This window comes from Eurosta solidaginis, chromosome 1, assembly GCF_040869045.1.
Source record: "Eurosta solidaginis isolate ZX-2024a chromosome 1, ASM4086904v1, whole genome shotgun sequence".
Classification (NCBI taxonomy): domain Eukaryota; kingdom Metazoa; phylum Arthropoda; class Insecta; order Diptera; family Tephritidae; genus Eurosta; species Eurosta solidaginis.
The window spans coordinates 304507463-304524827 of NC_090319.1; the positions used below are offsets into that span (position 1 = coordinate 304507463).

At 33.9% G+C, this 17365-nt stretch overlaps 1 protein-coding gene across 5 annotated transcripts in view; it reads right to left on the reverse strand.

The window, feature by feature from the left end:
* Positions 1 to 3996: 3996 nt before the first annotated feature.
* Positions 3997 to 17365, reverse strand: part of jus (julius seizure) — a 64969-nt gene continuing 51600 nt past the window's right edge. For 3 of the 5 annotated variants that reach the window (XR_010948979.1, XR_010948977.1, XR_010948978.1), the window contains 2 exons: positions 10393 to 10783; positions 5762 to 5900 (listed from right to left, as the gene is read on the reverse strand). Coding sequence is in view for 2 of the 5 variants with exons in the window: in XM_067761316.1 (XP_067617417.1) it covers positions 5629 to 5900 (272 nt within the window). In the remaining 3 variants the exon portion in view is untranslated. Of the gene's footprint in view, positions 5901 to 10392; positions 10784 to 17365 lie in introns of all 5 variants that reach the window. The other 2 variants (XM_067761316.1, XM_067761315.1) reach the window with 1 other exon arrangement.

The following is a 17365-nucleotide window of genomic DNA, read 5'->3' on the forward strand; positions in this document are numbered from 1 at the left end:
ACTTTGCATATTTTTTCCAAAAAAAATAAGAAAATTACCCAAGGCGTTTCAAATTGTTTTCACGTTGTTAAAAAAAGCAAAAAAAGTGCCGATTTTTTTTTTAATTTTATATTGCTATTGGCTGAAAGAATAAGCGAAATCAGTGATGCAAAATCCTTTAGTAGGTTCTAGAGGCATAAACACTCCTTTGAAATGTTTTTTACCTCATACTTAAGTTGAGGATATATGTACGTATGAGAAGGGTTTGAAAAATCACTTGGGCTTACATTCAAACATCTGTTGTTTATTTGCGAAACTATACAATAGCGTCTGAAATGTTAATTTTAATTTTAACACTTCATCCTTCAACACCCAAGTCTCCCGGTTTGACATAAAGTTGGCGGCCCTATTCAAAACTATTCCCTTGGAGTTAATTACATTGATTATAGCCTATCAACCAAGTTTAAATATCACCTACACGTTACGGCTCCTTTTACAAATGTGAATACGTAGGCACATATATGTATGTATTTAGCAGGTGAGGCTTTGTCCTTCGTAAGAACACTCAAAGTGGTGAAGCAAAAGCTTTCCCAAGACAGTGGAAAAAATTACCGTGTGTGCTACTACCCTAACGAAGTGGACAGTCGAACTAGTCTGAAAACTGAAGCTACGCGGCCATCCATAATGAGCTCTTATATCATTAGGCCGGAAAACAGCAGTAAACATCATTCAACTTAAAATCGGTCGACTTTCATTCTAAAATATCGTTTTGATTTAACGAAGACTATTGAAATCAATGATGTGAACACAAACGTCTACAAACTCTGGTCTACATTTTAAAAATTTTATCCAGGGTCCTTGTAAAATTTTAATTATATAGATGCCGCGAGGATTATAAGATTTTCACCCATTACGCAATGACGGCATCCTTGGCCGAACTCCGTAACGTTTCCATTTGTTTCTCTGGTGTAGCTCAGCAAAAGCATCCGTTGGAAAGTCTTCGCAGCTACACCTAGAGCTTCTAGGAAAATGACGTCGACGAAGGTATGAGTTCGAAGTCGCAGTCCTATAGCTTCTGTGCTGGCATATGGTGTGAGGGTCAGAAGGCCTGGTAGCGACTGGTGGTCGGGATTGCTACTGTTCGCACATCGGGAATTGTAGCTCTTAAAAACAGCCGAAAAAACTGGGGGCTCCCTGTGCCACGAGTTTCATAAGTATTAATAGACCATTAATAGCAACCGTAAGTGAACTTTGTGCGTGGCCGCCAAGGAGCCACAAATGATTTAAAGAATTTGTGTTCGCGACGATTGTTAGGAGTTTACCCTAGGTGAAACTACGCTTTGCAGGGGAGTTGCAGACAAAAGTGTGGCTATTTTATGTATCTCAATTTTCACCAGACGCAGCAGTACCAATTCCAAAGACCGGGGCTAGGTTCGAAGCCTCTCTGGAGCAAGTGAACGAGGGACAATCCCTCCGCAAGGAGCTAATCCTGAAAATGTTTGAACAGTCTGCGAGATCTGGAGGCAAAAACCTCGGATCTTTCCGAAATGGCCAACACGTTGATTTCCTTAAATACATACAAGCAAACCCTTTCATAAATACTATTTTTTTAAATCGAAAAATCAAGCTCTTTAAAGTAAGAACACCGTGTATAATATAGCCACGGTATATAATAGAGCCTGCGCCGCCGCCGCCGATTAAGTGATCGGCGTAAACCTCTAACATGCATATATAGTGTCCCAGGTGCTTCTATTATTTCACATACATAACTGACTTGAGTCGGTAAAGTTCTGCGTGTCAAAAACTAACCTCACATTTTATGTGAAGGGACGCCAGTTGACAAACGAAAATTAAACTGCTAACATGTTAGAAAATTATGTTTTGATGCCAAATTATAATAAAAGACAGGTGGTAAATTGCGGTCTTCACTTATTTGTCATTTTGTTTTCCACAAGCCGTTTTGATTAAAACAACAACGTTTGACTTATAATTTGACTCAGTGAAACCAAGCATAGCAAATGTGTTCTGAAAACTGGTGGCGTTTTTTTTAATCCCAATTCATTATGACCAGTTGTTTTACATAATATTTTATTTAAAACTGAGGGCACACCGACTGACAAACGAAAAAAATATACACCAAATGTCAAAAGAAATTTTGGCGTCAAGTATGCAAAGTAGGTAGACAATGACCGTTTTCACCTACTAGCTGTAACTTAAATTGACGCTAAATACCCTTCAGATGACTTCATTTGAGTTTCATAGGGTGACCAATCCCTGTTAAAGCGATAATTTTGAATGTTTTGTTGAAAAACCGCAAAAAGCTATTGTGAATATACGAAAACCGGAAAAAACAGGTGACTTCAGTTCATACTTTTCTTTTGCGCTTAACTTAAAATCGATGTGTCAGTTAGGATGGAAAAAAGGGCAATTTCGATATCTTATAGATAAGAGACTAACTGAGGATGGTGCAAATGGTGCTTGATGACCACAGCTGATGGCGAACGCCACGACGGTTTTGTGCCACCACAAAGTTGTACAGGAATACTCTAGCATTGGATTAGAGTTCGTGATTGACGATTTAAATGTGTTTCCTGTTACTGCCTTAAGAGTATCAAGTCCTATCAACTAGTGGCTGCAGTTTAAGCGTTCTTAAGAACAAAAAAAAAGATGACGTTGCCAGGCGTGCAAAAATTATTTCATATGAAACTTTATTTGTTTTCTAAGTTTTTAGCACTCACCATTGCGCTTGCTGTGAAATCATTCAAATTTAATCACACAACCTCAAAATCCCCGAAATTTATGTAAGAGATCCCCTTTATACACATTTTCGAAGAGTGCCCCTCTTGGCAAATGTTACATTTTGGGGATATATTTGAACCTCCTCGTCGGGACACACTTTTAAAGTAGTAGGATAAAAGCTGGGATGTAATTTAAATTTAGCCACACATCTACAATTATAAGATTACTATGACAAAATAAATATACGTTCGAAAATCATAGATATTATCTTAAAAAATTTAAATAATCTTTGTTTATTTGTTTTAAACATGGACGCTATTAAATGTTGCTTTTACTTTACTTTAAATTGAGCAAGAAGAATTTTTAGAATAAAATACTGTTTTAACCTTCGATTAAAAAATCTTCCCCAATTTTTTATTTGAAGGTTAAAGAAATAAATTTTTATTTATTTTTTTTTTTTTTTTTAAAGTTTTGAAATTATAAATGTTATATAAATTTTTATATTTATTTGTATCAAAAAAAGTTGTTCGTATAAGTGTCGCTCTGGGCTAATATTTTGTGTTTAATTTTTGTATTAACTAAAGAAAACAACCGAAGCGCCTTTAACTTTTTTTTTTTAAATTAGCATCATAATACTTATTTTGTTATACAATTCAAAGCATCACATGTGACAATTTTTGATTTTTGTTTGTGTAATCTTAATACTAAAAACTACTGCTATATATTTTTATAAAAAAAATCGGTAATTGTGCAGTTTAGGGGCCCCACCCTAAAATTGGGCCTTTTTTTTTTTAGTAAGGTATCAAAAGACGCGTATTCACGTCTAGATCAAGAATCCGAAAGCGGAAGTTAACTTTTTTTACCCGTTCAAAAGATATTAATAAAAAACCGAAAAAAGACCCGCGGGTACTTCCGAAACACATTTCTGCGTTTGGCGGTCTTCGGCCGCGCTTGTAAAAAATAACCCTGGGCTACGCCATGCCAAGTCCGGGTGTGTGGTATAACCGTGGCTACCGCCACGGTGATGCACAATTTTTTTTGTGGGTACACACAACAGCAACCACATGAAAATCGCCAACTTCAACTGCAAATATCTCCGGACAGAGATAAAGTTTTTCTTTTCCGCCTTCGGATTATTGTTCTCGAGATTAATACACGCCTTTTGATGCCTCACTCGAAAATCTTGGCCAAACTTTAGGGTGGGGCCCCTAAACTGCACTACTACCAAAAAATCTTTATGACGAAAATTTGAAGTTATAATTTATTTTTTATGAAAAAAAAAAAATTAATTAATGTGGTATGGTATAATTATTTTTTTCTAAGAAAGGCATAATTCAATGATTTTAGAACTAATGGAGTACTATCATGAAAATTTTGAATACCATATATTATACAAAGTCCCTAAATGTGCTGAAAAGTAAGTAAATTGGGCGCGTTATACATATGTATGTATGTTTTTTTTAGTAGATATAATATATTTAAGGTCCACATACGGCGCTTGCAGATATTTTTTTTTATATTTTTTATTTTATTTTATTTTATTTTATTTTATGTTATTTTTTTCAATACAATATGCCAAATGCGTATTTTCGAAACAAAAGATTGCACAAAAGACGGGTGAGAACTTTTAAATTTTTTAAAAAGTTTTTTTTTTTGTTGTAAAATAATTACCGAGTGTTTTAATCACATCATTTAGTTATAGTTGTAAGATTTACTGAAAGTTTTTTCTACGGTTTTTATTGTTTTTGTGTGTGTGTGTGTGTTTTTTTTCTCCGTATTTTGTTGTAAAGTTTATTAGTACATATAAATTTTTTTAATATGCATTGTTTTTGTTGTTAAATTTTAAATACCTTTAATAGAAAATTTGGCGTGAACGATAGCTCTGCAAGAGTGTGCATGTTTTGATGTGTCTGCTTATATTTTAATATCACTAGGATAGGAAGATGAATGTCAGCGAAAATTTCATACGATTTTTTGATGCGAGATTTTTCTTTTTATAATATTCTTAGTATTTCTATTATTTTTAGATTTTTTTTGCTTTCTTTTCGCATTAAATAATAATTTTTATTTAATACATTTTTCTCAGGCATATAAATATATATATTTATATATATTTTACGCGACATTAAATCAAAATATATTTTTTATTCACATTTTTGCGCACTAATTTCTTTTAAGTTTTTTTTTTTTTTTGATTTTAATGAAATTATTTTGAACTTTTTTGTGCAAATATGTATATTTAAATTTCTTAAATTAGTTTTTAGTGTGCATATACATATGTGCATACGTAAATATATTTATAACTAGTTTTTATATTACTTGTTTTTAAATACTATGCTTAAAACAAATATTTTATTAGAAATATTTTTTACGCTCATATAAATAGTTTTTGTGCTAAAAGCTTAAAATCTCAGCTATATTGTTTTTTTTTTTTTGTTTGAAGAATAAATAAAAAATGAATTTGTTATGCAAGTTTTTTTATTTGTTTCTAACCAAGCATTTCTGTATCTGTGTACTAGCGATATAAGCATTTATTATTTGCTGTTAAAGTATATTTGGGTATTTTTTTTTTTTAATTAAAAATATATATTTTTTTAACTATACTAAATGACATTTACGCGTCCTTGCATTTATATTTGTTTTTATGTGCGGAATCGTTTTTGTAATATATATTTTTTTTTTTTTTATTTGTTTGTATTACACTCATATACAAACATATGTTTCATATTAAATATTTTTGCATTTTCGACTTACATAATTTGATTTGTCTTCTTTTTCGTATATACATATATAATTTTATATATATGTATGTATGCATTTTTTTATATATAGTTTTTTATAGATGCATTATTATTTTTATTTTTATTATAATATTTTTATTTTATTAGTTTTTATTTATTTTTTTTTTTTTCATTTCTTAATTTCTGGTACTATTATCTCAACCGCAACACTTTCCGCTGCTGGATTAGCTGTTATGTTTGTTATTAACGGCATTTGTTGTTGTGGTTGTTGTTGGTGTTGATGTTGGTGGTGCTGTTGTTGAGTGTGATGCTGCGAGCCCTTCCTATCCAGTTGACTAATCGCGGTATGAGCTATATTTCCAGGTGCCACCGAATTACTACGCGTCGAACGTATTGACGTGGCTGACGCGTTGCTGGCGTTGGCGCTGTCCGAATGTGACCCTGTTTAGGTTCAAATAGCGCAGAGTTAAATAAAGCAAAAATAAATTAAGAAAATTTATATTAGTATGAAGTTTACGTAAATATTTATTTCAGAAGAATACACACAATTTTAGCTAAGTACAACATTCACACATTTATAATAGACAGTAGGTAAAGGGTTTAATGTATGTATGTAGGTACATTAGATGGGTATAACAGTTATACATTTATTATTTACAGTTAATAGTTATAGTTACAGTTTTATAGACAATAATATGTAATTTATAAAGATATGCCCAGTCAGCAAATAAAAACATTTTAATTTTGTTTATCATTACCAGTGCTCAAAGTATCAAAAGCGGGTTGTTCTCGCCTTGAGTATTCATGTCATAGCTCCTTTGAGCCTTCTCAAAAAGCTTTTCCTTATTTCAATAATTTTTCAACAAACATTCAGCGTTTGAGTTGAATGCGGGCAAGGCGAATTTACAGGAAGAATTACGAACTATTTTCTTTTAGAGACAGTTTACCACATATGTATGATAAAAAGTTTCACTACGTGCCGCAAGGGTCTGGATATTTGAAAAAAAAAAAAAAAATAAAATATTTGAAAAAAATATTTTCAAGAGACTGAAATAAAAAAATGCCCAAGCGGGTTTAAAGGGCTTAGAATATACCCGCGGCAGGTATGCCTGTGGTAAGAAGCGACTAAAATACATAAATAATTCAAGGGGTTGCCAGCGCAGTTTATTGCTTCTCCTACCCAATTGTCAACCTCAAATACCCGTGGCGAACTCTGTATCTTTAGCAGCCGAACTTCTACCGACCACAAGTTGCTATAGAACTAAAGGGGTGGGGCGGGCTGGCCTAGAAGGTTCAATGTAATCATATTAAGTTATTCCCGAGATGGTCGGACTTGTACCTTGATGGTGTCTGTTACCGGAACGTACCGGTAGGACCATTAATATAGATTGTACTTCCGTAAACCCTCGGTAAGTGTCTTTATAGCAACAACAACAAGAGATACAAACAATTTGAACATTTCTTTTATATAATTGGAGCAAAACGCAGCACAAAATTTGTCCTTAAACACATTTTTTCTGTGCTGGTGAGTTTTGTTTTTTAAATAAAGCTATCGTGAACAGGTTATCAGAAGTAATATTATAAAAGCGGAGTGAAATTACCAATTCAAGGCGAACAAGTTCTTAAAGTCTATCTAGATTGAAAACATCTCAGCAAAAAAGACATTAAACGTATATAACTAAACCGTTGCTGTGGTGCACTATTTTATGACAAAAAAAAAATTATTGCAATGTGCAGGTGCACAATTCGCTAGATTTAGGGCATATCCTTATAATGGAAGCACATATAAAGCTTTAAATAAAATTAAAACAATGCTGTCGTGAATGCAACATAAACAAAGAAAAAATTACAATAAGTATAAGCTGTAAATGAATGCCATAAAATTATATAAGTCTTCGTACTATCGACATATATACGTAAAAAATAGGAGTGGATCCGAGTAAATATGCTCCAATTTGCGTAATTACAAGAGATAGTTACTGCACTCAGACAATTTGGTGTTGATGAAAATTTTGGCGAATATCAAGGACAGGGTTAAAGGGGTGCACGTGGAGCAAAAAGTCCGTAGATGCTACCCCTCTCCGTTTTTTCGTGTATTTTCATGTTTTATGCAACTATCTACATATGCTCTTATTCTTATCACAAACTAAGCCAGACTGTAGTTTAGGTATCATATGTAAATATTTTCGGAATAAGGAGTTCTGGTATAAAATGTGCATTAGCCAGTTTTGTTAAGTATAAAGTTAAGTCCCATTTTTTGTAATTGCTGTCAGTAACTGTACCTCTGCTTGGTTTTCATTAGGCAAAATGATTGCCATCAAAACTGCTTCAAGCGGACCCGTTGATCAGTTGGGGTGAAAAGCGTTTTCACACAATAGCCGTGTTTTTTTTACACGCTTAGCGCGTGAAAAAAACGCCTATCCTCGCTTAGATAATGCTTAGGAGACCCATCTAGCGGCAGTGGTTAAACAACTAGATAAAACTACAGGGTGTACCGAAAAGCGGAGACTAATTTTATATGTTTTTAATCCCAATTGTGTGGAAAAATTCTAGTCGCGCTCTCAAAAGCTTAGTAACATTGGATTTATAGCAGTACTTCTGCTATTCACTATTATATCAATATTATTATCTGTATTTAATTAGCGAGACATGCTCATATTGCTTTTTACAATTGTTTTTTGTTATTGATACGAGTATTCTAATTTAGCTCAAAGATAGATGGATTTCCAACTCTTTGTACTGAAAGAGTGCTGTCTTCTTCATGTGCGAAGGATAAGCTCTGCGTTTGTGTTGGTATTTCCAAAGCTGTTCGTATTGTGATGAATATCAGCAACACTAAGGGATACTATCATCTCTAAGCCAATACTAAGCAGTGACTTGTATGCACATCAACAAGTCAATCATTATGTCTATACATATGTCCATACAAGCAGCGGAGAGGGACGCACAAACACATGCATATATTTGAGATACTCCCAAAAGTAAGCAATCATCTGTGGAAGTATCACTCACATATACACGCGCATATGAGAAGCTATAACGTGCATCTGTATTTATAGCTGGTAAACAAGTAGCAAATTCTAGAAATAGAAACGCATAGAAATATGTCAACGAGGAAACCAAAGAGTATAAAAGCGGCCCCAGCTGAGGCACGACGATTCAGTTTGATTTAAGCACTCTATATGTTGAGAAGTAGAAGTGTTATTGTGAAGTACTTTAATAAAGACCATTTTGCTTTATTGAATATTGGAGTTATTTATTCAACAGTTTAGTGATTCGAACGTTAGTAGAAGGTTGCAAATAAGCGGAATTTCACTAAATTCGTTACAGTATTATAGAACCGAGCTCTCCACAACCTATATCTAGAATATCAATATTTAGAATTACAATCAATTTTTGGGTTTAACAACGATAAAATAAATATTTACAGCTAAGCAGTCAGATTAAATTTATTCAATTTATTATACGGACACAAGTTTCGATATAATACTTTACCATATCGGTACTTATGGCATTTGATACCGATATTTTGTGTTCGATACTTTTATAGCAATAATTTATTGCATCGAGTTTTCGACCGCAGTATCGTATCGAATTTTCGGTAATAGGTGGCAACATAGATGCAAGGAAAAAGCTTATAGACTTTCCGTCTTTAATTTTTTTCGCGAATTGCAGCATATTTTGCGCCGAAGAATTTGCAGCTAATATATACAGAAAAATCAGACAACTGCACAATCAACATCGCCGTTGGTCATTCCTATGCCAGAACGCTTTGCCCAGTGCTTTGATTTGACATATGAGTTGAATGTTTACTTTATCTGAAGTGTTTTTGATTTCATACTATCGGGTACCTGTGCTTGTAGAGCGATTCTTAATTAGAGTACCGTATCGATAACTTCCATTCGACTAGGGAAGTTGTATGCTGCCAAAGCAACTTGTTCCACCCGAAATACAAGCAAGCTACGTTAAGGTACAAATGGGATCATAGCTTATCGTTCAAGCATATGGTAAGCTAATTTTTAAGACTTTTATAGTGCGTCTGAAAGTGGAAAGTGAAGTCATCCACTTATGTAGGCGGGGGATTTCGTACTCTTACCCGTCACTTTTTAAAAATTGTAATTTTCCTTTGTCACCTCAGTTTTATATTTTATTTGATACGAGTATTCGCCTTAAAGTGTTACAATTTTTAAACTTCTACAATTACTAGTTTAAAAAAATTACTAAAGTTTGGAGTCAAAGTATCGTTTGATTTTAATGAAGGGAACTGAGTGCAGGAAACGTGCTTAGAAAATAAATAACGATTAATATTGGTTTAAACCAAATTATATACATTGTAGTATCGTAGTATTAGGCTGTCCGTTATTTACGTTTTATTTGAAAGGAAAAACTTTAGAAGTACGCTGGGAAAGTATATGGCCTTTGCTACCAATTACTATGAATACTTAGATCTAATTAAATGTATGTTTGGTGACAAATCTTTGAATACAATGCTAGGGGATGTTCCAAACGAAAAACATTGGTAAGTAACGGACATCCAAATACGTATGTATTTGTATTTGTTGGTGAGTATTTATTAAAAAGAAGTATTTTGTCTGAATTATATTACGAGTAAATATATTTGAACGTGATAATTTAGTAGAATTTGTGTTAAGCACTACAACTACATAATTTTTGTAAATTTGTACATTATTCATTGTTTTTGAAACCACATTCTTGGTACCGTTAAAATTATGAGTTGTGCAAAGGTCTTTCTATGCGTATTTGGGGAAGTGTGTCGTATAGTTTAGATAATGTTGTGGTAGAGTATTATCTAGATTTTGCCAACTACAACTATGAGTTCTACATTGAAATCAATTATCTTCACTAAACATTAAAAACTCTAACTTCGAAATTGTAAACACATACAAACATTATTATTATCAAATTAACGCACCATGTGCACCTATTTATGTATTGCGTTTGGGATACCGAGTACCGAGCTTATGGCTTCCCCGCCTTTTGCGTTTACATATTAGACATTTCTTATATTCAGAATTTATTTGAACTTATCATATCAACTGGAGGCGGTGTTCTTAAACACATAGCCGTTTCGACGTCGGTATCCGAACTTCCATTGCCGTTGGGAGTTGCATTCGTATGTGACGTTAGCGCATGTGGTGATGATGATTGCACATTCGTATTATGTGTTGTCGTCGTATACGGCGCAAATGTGTGAGGTGCGTGCGTGTTTGTGTGGGAATGTTCAAGAAGACGCGAACAGTTCGAAACGTCGCTTACTCGGGAATCACTCGATCGGGTATTGCTCTTTGAGCGCGTCATACGTCCTGTTATTTGTTAAATGGGTTTTTTTTAATGAATAAGCCAATAGAATTTATCAAATTATACTTAATAGTGGAAAAACTTAAGTTTAGTTAATAAAAAAAAAACCCTAATTAATCCCTTTAATCTACTTCTATTACTTATGAGAAACTCCCAAGGAATTCCTTAAAATTGGGTTGTTATTTTTGGTTCAATAGGAAATTATTGGACGACAGTACTTTTTCATTTCATAGGAAAAGGTTCCGCAATATTTTTCGAAGGCCTTGTTGTTCCACAAGCATTAAACACTTCAGTTTTGAAACACACATACGTATACGATATTCGACATGCAGAAAGTGGACTTAAAATTTACGGCATTTCATTGCTTGTTTGAAGATATAATAGCTGTGTTCTTTTTTAAACGTGTATGCATTTACGTTTGCGCGTAAAAAACGCTTATCCTCGTTAGATAATGCTTAGGAGACCCATCTAGCGGCAGTGGTTAAATAACTAGCTACAGCACAGGGCGTACCGAAAAGCGGAGACACAACCCTCTGATGGTCATAGTGTAGCTGAATCGTTTGCGATGAATTGTGGACACGCACCATTTTAAGAGGTGATACATAGAATAAGCGTAAAGGTGAAACGTAGACACATATTTCATTTGCATCTGAGTATAATGCGCATTGAAATTCAGTAGTACTAATTTTATGCGCACCAATTTCAGAGGAGTATTTAAAGTTTGACGCTAAACACAGCTAATATCACAGAATCTGTTTAAGAAATCTTTCTTCTTCATTCCGATAGCAATGCATTACACCACAGCACTTATGTTCTTCCTTATATTTAGAACTTTCAAAACACTTTGGACACGTTCAGTCTATGAAAAGTCTTTATCGGCCAGCCAATTCAGTCTGGAACTTTCAAAAAGCTAAGTGCTTACATCAAAATATATGTGAAAAACCCATACAAAAAAAACACGCTCTAGTTTTGGATAAGGAAAACTTCTTTGTCAAAAAGAATAGACCTTTTAAGAAAACTCATACGCTTTCTACCACCTTTTTCTACAGATTTTTAAGAAATTGCGCACAGGAATAGGAAACGGCCCCGAAAAAACCAAGTCGGTTAAATACCAGGGATAGCAGTGCGTGTATATATAAAGTTTTTTAATTAAAATTGCTATTCGACTTGAGCACAAATGCTCAATTCTCTTGTTGAGTGTATTCTCTTTTTCTTAAGTATTTTCAATTCATAAAAGTTAAGACACAATTTCTTGTGATGCATTACTGAGTCTGTTTTAGTGTCTTTCAAAGTAGTGATGTAGCTTCATAGAGAACATAGAGATAAAGGAAATGGTGAATTTTCTTGGCCAAGACTGTTTCACGCAAAAGAAAAAATATTCAATTTTTTCTTGTGCCTTTTCTTTAGATATGGATACTAGCCTTAAAGCCAAATATCAAATAAATGTCTGCATGTTTTTAGTATTTCTTAACCTATTTAAGAAGGAGAAAAGCTTAACTGATAAATAAGTAAAGATTAATAAAAAAAAAAAATTACACTATATTGAGTAAGAGCATCCAGCAATGTTAAAATTAAAAAAATCTAACAAAATTGTTCACAATGCTATGCAAATTGTAAGGAAAAAAGTGTTATTAGGCATGCTCCGAACTTTAATCAAAATAACATTCATCTGTTCCCTTCAAGATTGGTGTTCTTGAAATCTTCTATTTTAAAATAATTTCAATAAGGCTCTAGTGCTCAGTCATCTTATCCTCTCTTCATTCTCCAATTTCACTTCCTCGCCTACTAACTTTTCCTCTCTACGTTTTCCACATTTCTTCCTGTTTTTTTTTTCTCTTAATCTATCCTCACTCACTACTAATGCTACTCTCTTCCCAGCCCTCTCCCTGCGTCTTAAGTCTAGACTGAAATTTGATTGGGTTTATCCTCTCATAGTTCCATTCCGTTCTAGTGGTTCAGTCAGAGTAGTCGTGCGGGTCATCCTCGGCTCAACTGTAATTTGTCGGGCTTTTTTAGTTGAGTCGAAAATTTTAATAGGCCTCAAGGTTGGCTTTGTGCTTCCTTCTGGCTTTTCGGCGGAGTTGGGAGATGCAGTGCTTCACTGATCTGGTGTCAGATAGTGGAGGTGCACTCCCAACAGGAATCAGTGAAAGCATATTGAAAAATTGGAATTGATAACCTGGCGTGGGCCACGTAATACCAACTCGATTTACGCATAACTGTAGTAACGGGAAAATGTTTAGCACGTGGCAACAGGCCATATACTGGAAATTAAGGAAATTCTCGGAATTATAATTTGATCCATTACGGATTATAATTTTATGCTGAATAAGCAGCTCGTTTTAAAAGCTATGCAATACTGTGCATATCTATGAACATTAAATTGCAATTTTGATTGCAAAAATTTTTAAATCACTTTATGTGAACATTAATTAATTGACAAATTGAATATAACCTGGCGTGGTGCCATCGAAATACCAATCTCAATTGAATTTGAGAACAATTACAAAAATTGACATCCATTCGCAAGCTGCTATACGTGGTTCTGGCCTCTTTGAAACTACATCTATAAAAAAAAAAAATATAACACTAAATACGAAGACTATTTGAATATAACCTGGCGTGGTGCCATTTAAATACCATTTAAAAATCACGGATAGTCAAATACTAATAGCAAGCTAATACACATGGTTCTGGCCGAATTGGTATTACCATTGTGTACGTGTGTCTATACAACATTGGAAATTTAATCCATTAATTAAACAACATATAATATTGATAATAACCTGGAATATGGGACTTTTAATAAGTCCCCTCCATTAAACCAAATTTCACAAAAAAAAAAAAAAAATCCTCTCATAGTTCATATAACCCTAAAAAAGTTATAAAAACAGTACGACCAAACTTTTTGTTTTTAATTTAGACTTTACATCGAAAATATTTTTCAAGCGTCAGGACTAGAATTAAATCAAAGATATCTTAGAAATTGCTTGAAACTATTTAGTGGTTGTAAAAGTAGTACAAAAAAGCTTAAAATTTGCAGTAAACTTTACTAGGTTTAAAAAATGAACTAAAATGTGAAAAAAGGTAAGTTCCATACCAACTTTCCGCTAAAAAGCATTTCATATGCTGATCTAGACGAAAAAGCTACCTTTATAGCAAATATCAAATAAATTACGAATAAGACTTTTTTGAATTGAACGACATCTAGTATACTACCTGGAAAAAGTATCATATGATATGAGAAAGATAGTTTACTAACCATGTACGAAATTTCACGCTAATCAGAGAGTTAATTACGAAGTATAATCAGGAAAAGATCGTGACACTAGAACTATAAATATATAATAAATACACAAAAACTCAGAAACAATGAATAAGATTTGGATATGAAAAACTTAGTTCTCACTTAAATGTCTATCAAAAATATGTTACTACTACGAGACTAAGAAACAATGTCTTATAAAGTAAATTAACCAGGTAATTATCCAGCAAAATTTCCAGTTAGAATTCGAGTATTGATTTGTCAAATGAAAATGTAAAAGAGCACGAAGTTATTAAATTATAATAATTTCCCAAGTAACTTTACCTAAAAACTGAACAATATGTACCACGATTTCTCGAATCTATATAAGCTTTATTTAGAAATTAAGAGCACCAATCCCAAGCGGAGTCAGATTAAATTAGTACTAAGGAGATAGACAAAATACGGAACATGTATGAATGTCAATGAATACAATGTTTATTCAAAAAGCCTTGTAAAAATCACGTGCATTGAGTGTGTTGAGCTTTGAAGTTTTAAATCACTTCTCGAAATGAAAACTTGCGCGTAAGGACAGGGCTGTTTTCAAATTTATATTGACCTGCAGACAAAAGGACTGGTACCTTAATGCTCACACATCGATAACAAATAAAATATACCCATGACACCTCCCCAATAACATATAGTATGAGAAATGTTGTGTTTGGTTGAGTTTGAGATAATTTTTGGATAATTTCAAAGCTTTTTCGGGAACATTTTGGAACTTTAAGAGGATTTTTTCGGTACGATATCGCGATTTCTCTGAGGCTGCTTTCAGGTTCATTTTAATAGTTCAATAAATATATCGCTATAATTTTCTGATTGTTTCGGCATATTATTATGATAGTTTCTGTGTTTTTTCGAAAGCAATTCAAAACTTTTCCGGGATTATATTGTAATTGTTTTCGAGATAGGCCTAAGTTGGCTGCCGTGGTGTGATGGTAACGTGCTTCGCTTATCACACAAAAGGTTCTGGGTTCAAACATTTGGAAATTAGATAAAGAGTTGTTTAACATTTTTCGTTTACAATTCTTTCTTTGCATATTTTGTTATGTTCTGACAGTTGTTTATTTGCCATTCAATATTGAAAAAATAAACTACGGGTTTTGATGTTGCATATTTGTCATGACATACCAAACGCATAGCCGTGAATTTTCCGTGTATTTTGTTCGTGCATTGTAAAAAATATGCCGCACAAGTTTGCTATGCAATAATACTAGACCATTTGCACAAAATCGTGAACACTCCCACCGGCGGCCACCGTGGTGTGATGGCAGCGTGCTCCGCCTACCACACCGTATGCCCTGGGTTCACACCCCGGGCAAAGCAACCTCAAAATTTTAGAAATAAGGTTTTTCAATTAGAAGACATTTTTTTTAAGCGGGGTCGCCCCTCGGCAGTGTTTGGCAAGTGCTCCGGGTGTATTTCTGCCATGAGAAGCTCTCAGTGAAAACTCATCTGCCTTGCAGATGCCGTTAGGAGTCGGCATAAAACATGAAGATCCCGTCCGGCCAATTTGTAGGGAAAATCAAGAGGAGCACGACGCAAATTGGAAGAGAAGCTGGACCTTAGATCTCTTCGGAGGCTATCGCGCCTTACATTTATTATACCTCTCATGAACATGAAATAGTATATTAATTTTGTCCGATGTTTGTAACGTTGAGAAATATAGAAGATAGACTCACCATTAAGTGTACCGAATTGATCAGGGCGACGAACTGAGTTGATATAGCCATGGCCGTCTGTCCGTCCGTCTGTCTGTTTGAACGCAAATTAGTCCCACACATTTTGAGATATCTCAATGAAATTTGCCACAAGGATGTATTTTGTATTATATTAGAAATTTGTCGGATCCGGTAGGATCGGACCACTATAACATATATCTCCCATACAACCGATCGTTCAGATAAGACAATTTTGGTCATTCCTGCCGCAATTTAGAAAGTATAAACGTGAAACTTGGTGATATATATTCTAATATATCATAGAAGATATCCTGAAAAAATCACTTTGATCGGAGCTATATATAGTTATATCCCATACAACCGATCGTTCAGATAGAAAGATTTTTGGTCATTTCTCCCTTCATTTCCGATATAAAAACGTTAAACTTGGTGATATATATTCTAATATATCATAGAAGATACCCTGAAAAAATCATTTCGATCGGAGCTATATATAATATATATCCCATATAACCGATCGTTCAGGTAAAAGGGTTTTTTGTCATTTTTTATACTCAGTTGAGCAGAGCTCACAGAGTATATTAACTTTGATTGGATAACGGTTGGTTGTACAGGTATAAAGGAGTCGAGATAAAAATAGACTTCCATATATCAAAATCATCAGGATCAAAAAAAATTTGATTGAGCCATGTCCGTCCGTCCGTCCGTCCGTCCGTTAACACGATAACTTGAGTAACTTTTGAGGTATCTTGATGAAATTTGGTATGCAGGTTCCTGAGCACTCATCTCAGATCGCTATTTAAAATGAACAATATCGGACAATAACCACGCCAACTTTTTCGATATCGAAAATTTCGAAAAACCGAAAAAGTGCGATAATTCATTACCAAAGACGGATAAAGCGATGACACTTGGTAGGTGAGTTGAACTTATGACGCAGAATAGAAAATCAGTAAAATTTTGGACAATTGGCGTGGCACCGCCCACTTTTAAAAGAAGGTAATTTAAAAGTTTTCCAAGCTGTAATTTGGGAGTCGTTGAAGATATCAAATGAAATTTGGCAGGAACGTTACTCCTATTACTGTATCTATGCTTGATAAAAATTATAAAAATCAGAGAACGACCACGCCCGTTTTAAAAAAAAATTTTTGAAGTCAAATTTTAACAAAAAATTTTATATCTTTACAGTATATAAGTAAATTATGTCAACATTCAACTCCAGTAATGATATGGTGCAATACAATGCAAAAATAAAAGAAAATTTAAAAATGGGGGTGGCTCCGCCCTTTTTCATTTAATTTGTTTAGGATACTTTAAATGTCATAAGTCGAACAAAAATTTACCAATCCTTGTGAAATTTAGTAGGGACTTAGTTTCTGGGACTGTAACTTATTCCTGTGAGAAAGGGCGAAATCGGTTGAAGCCACGCCCAGTTTTTATACACAGTCGACCGTCTGTCCTTCCGCTCGGCCGTTAACACGATAACTTGAGCAAAAATCAATATATCTTTACTAAAATATGTTCACGTACTTATCTGAACTCACTTTGTATTGTTATAAAAAATGGCCGAAATCCGACTATGACCACGACCACTTTTTCGA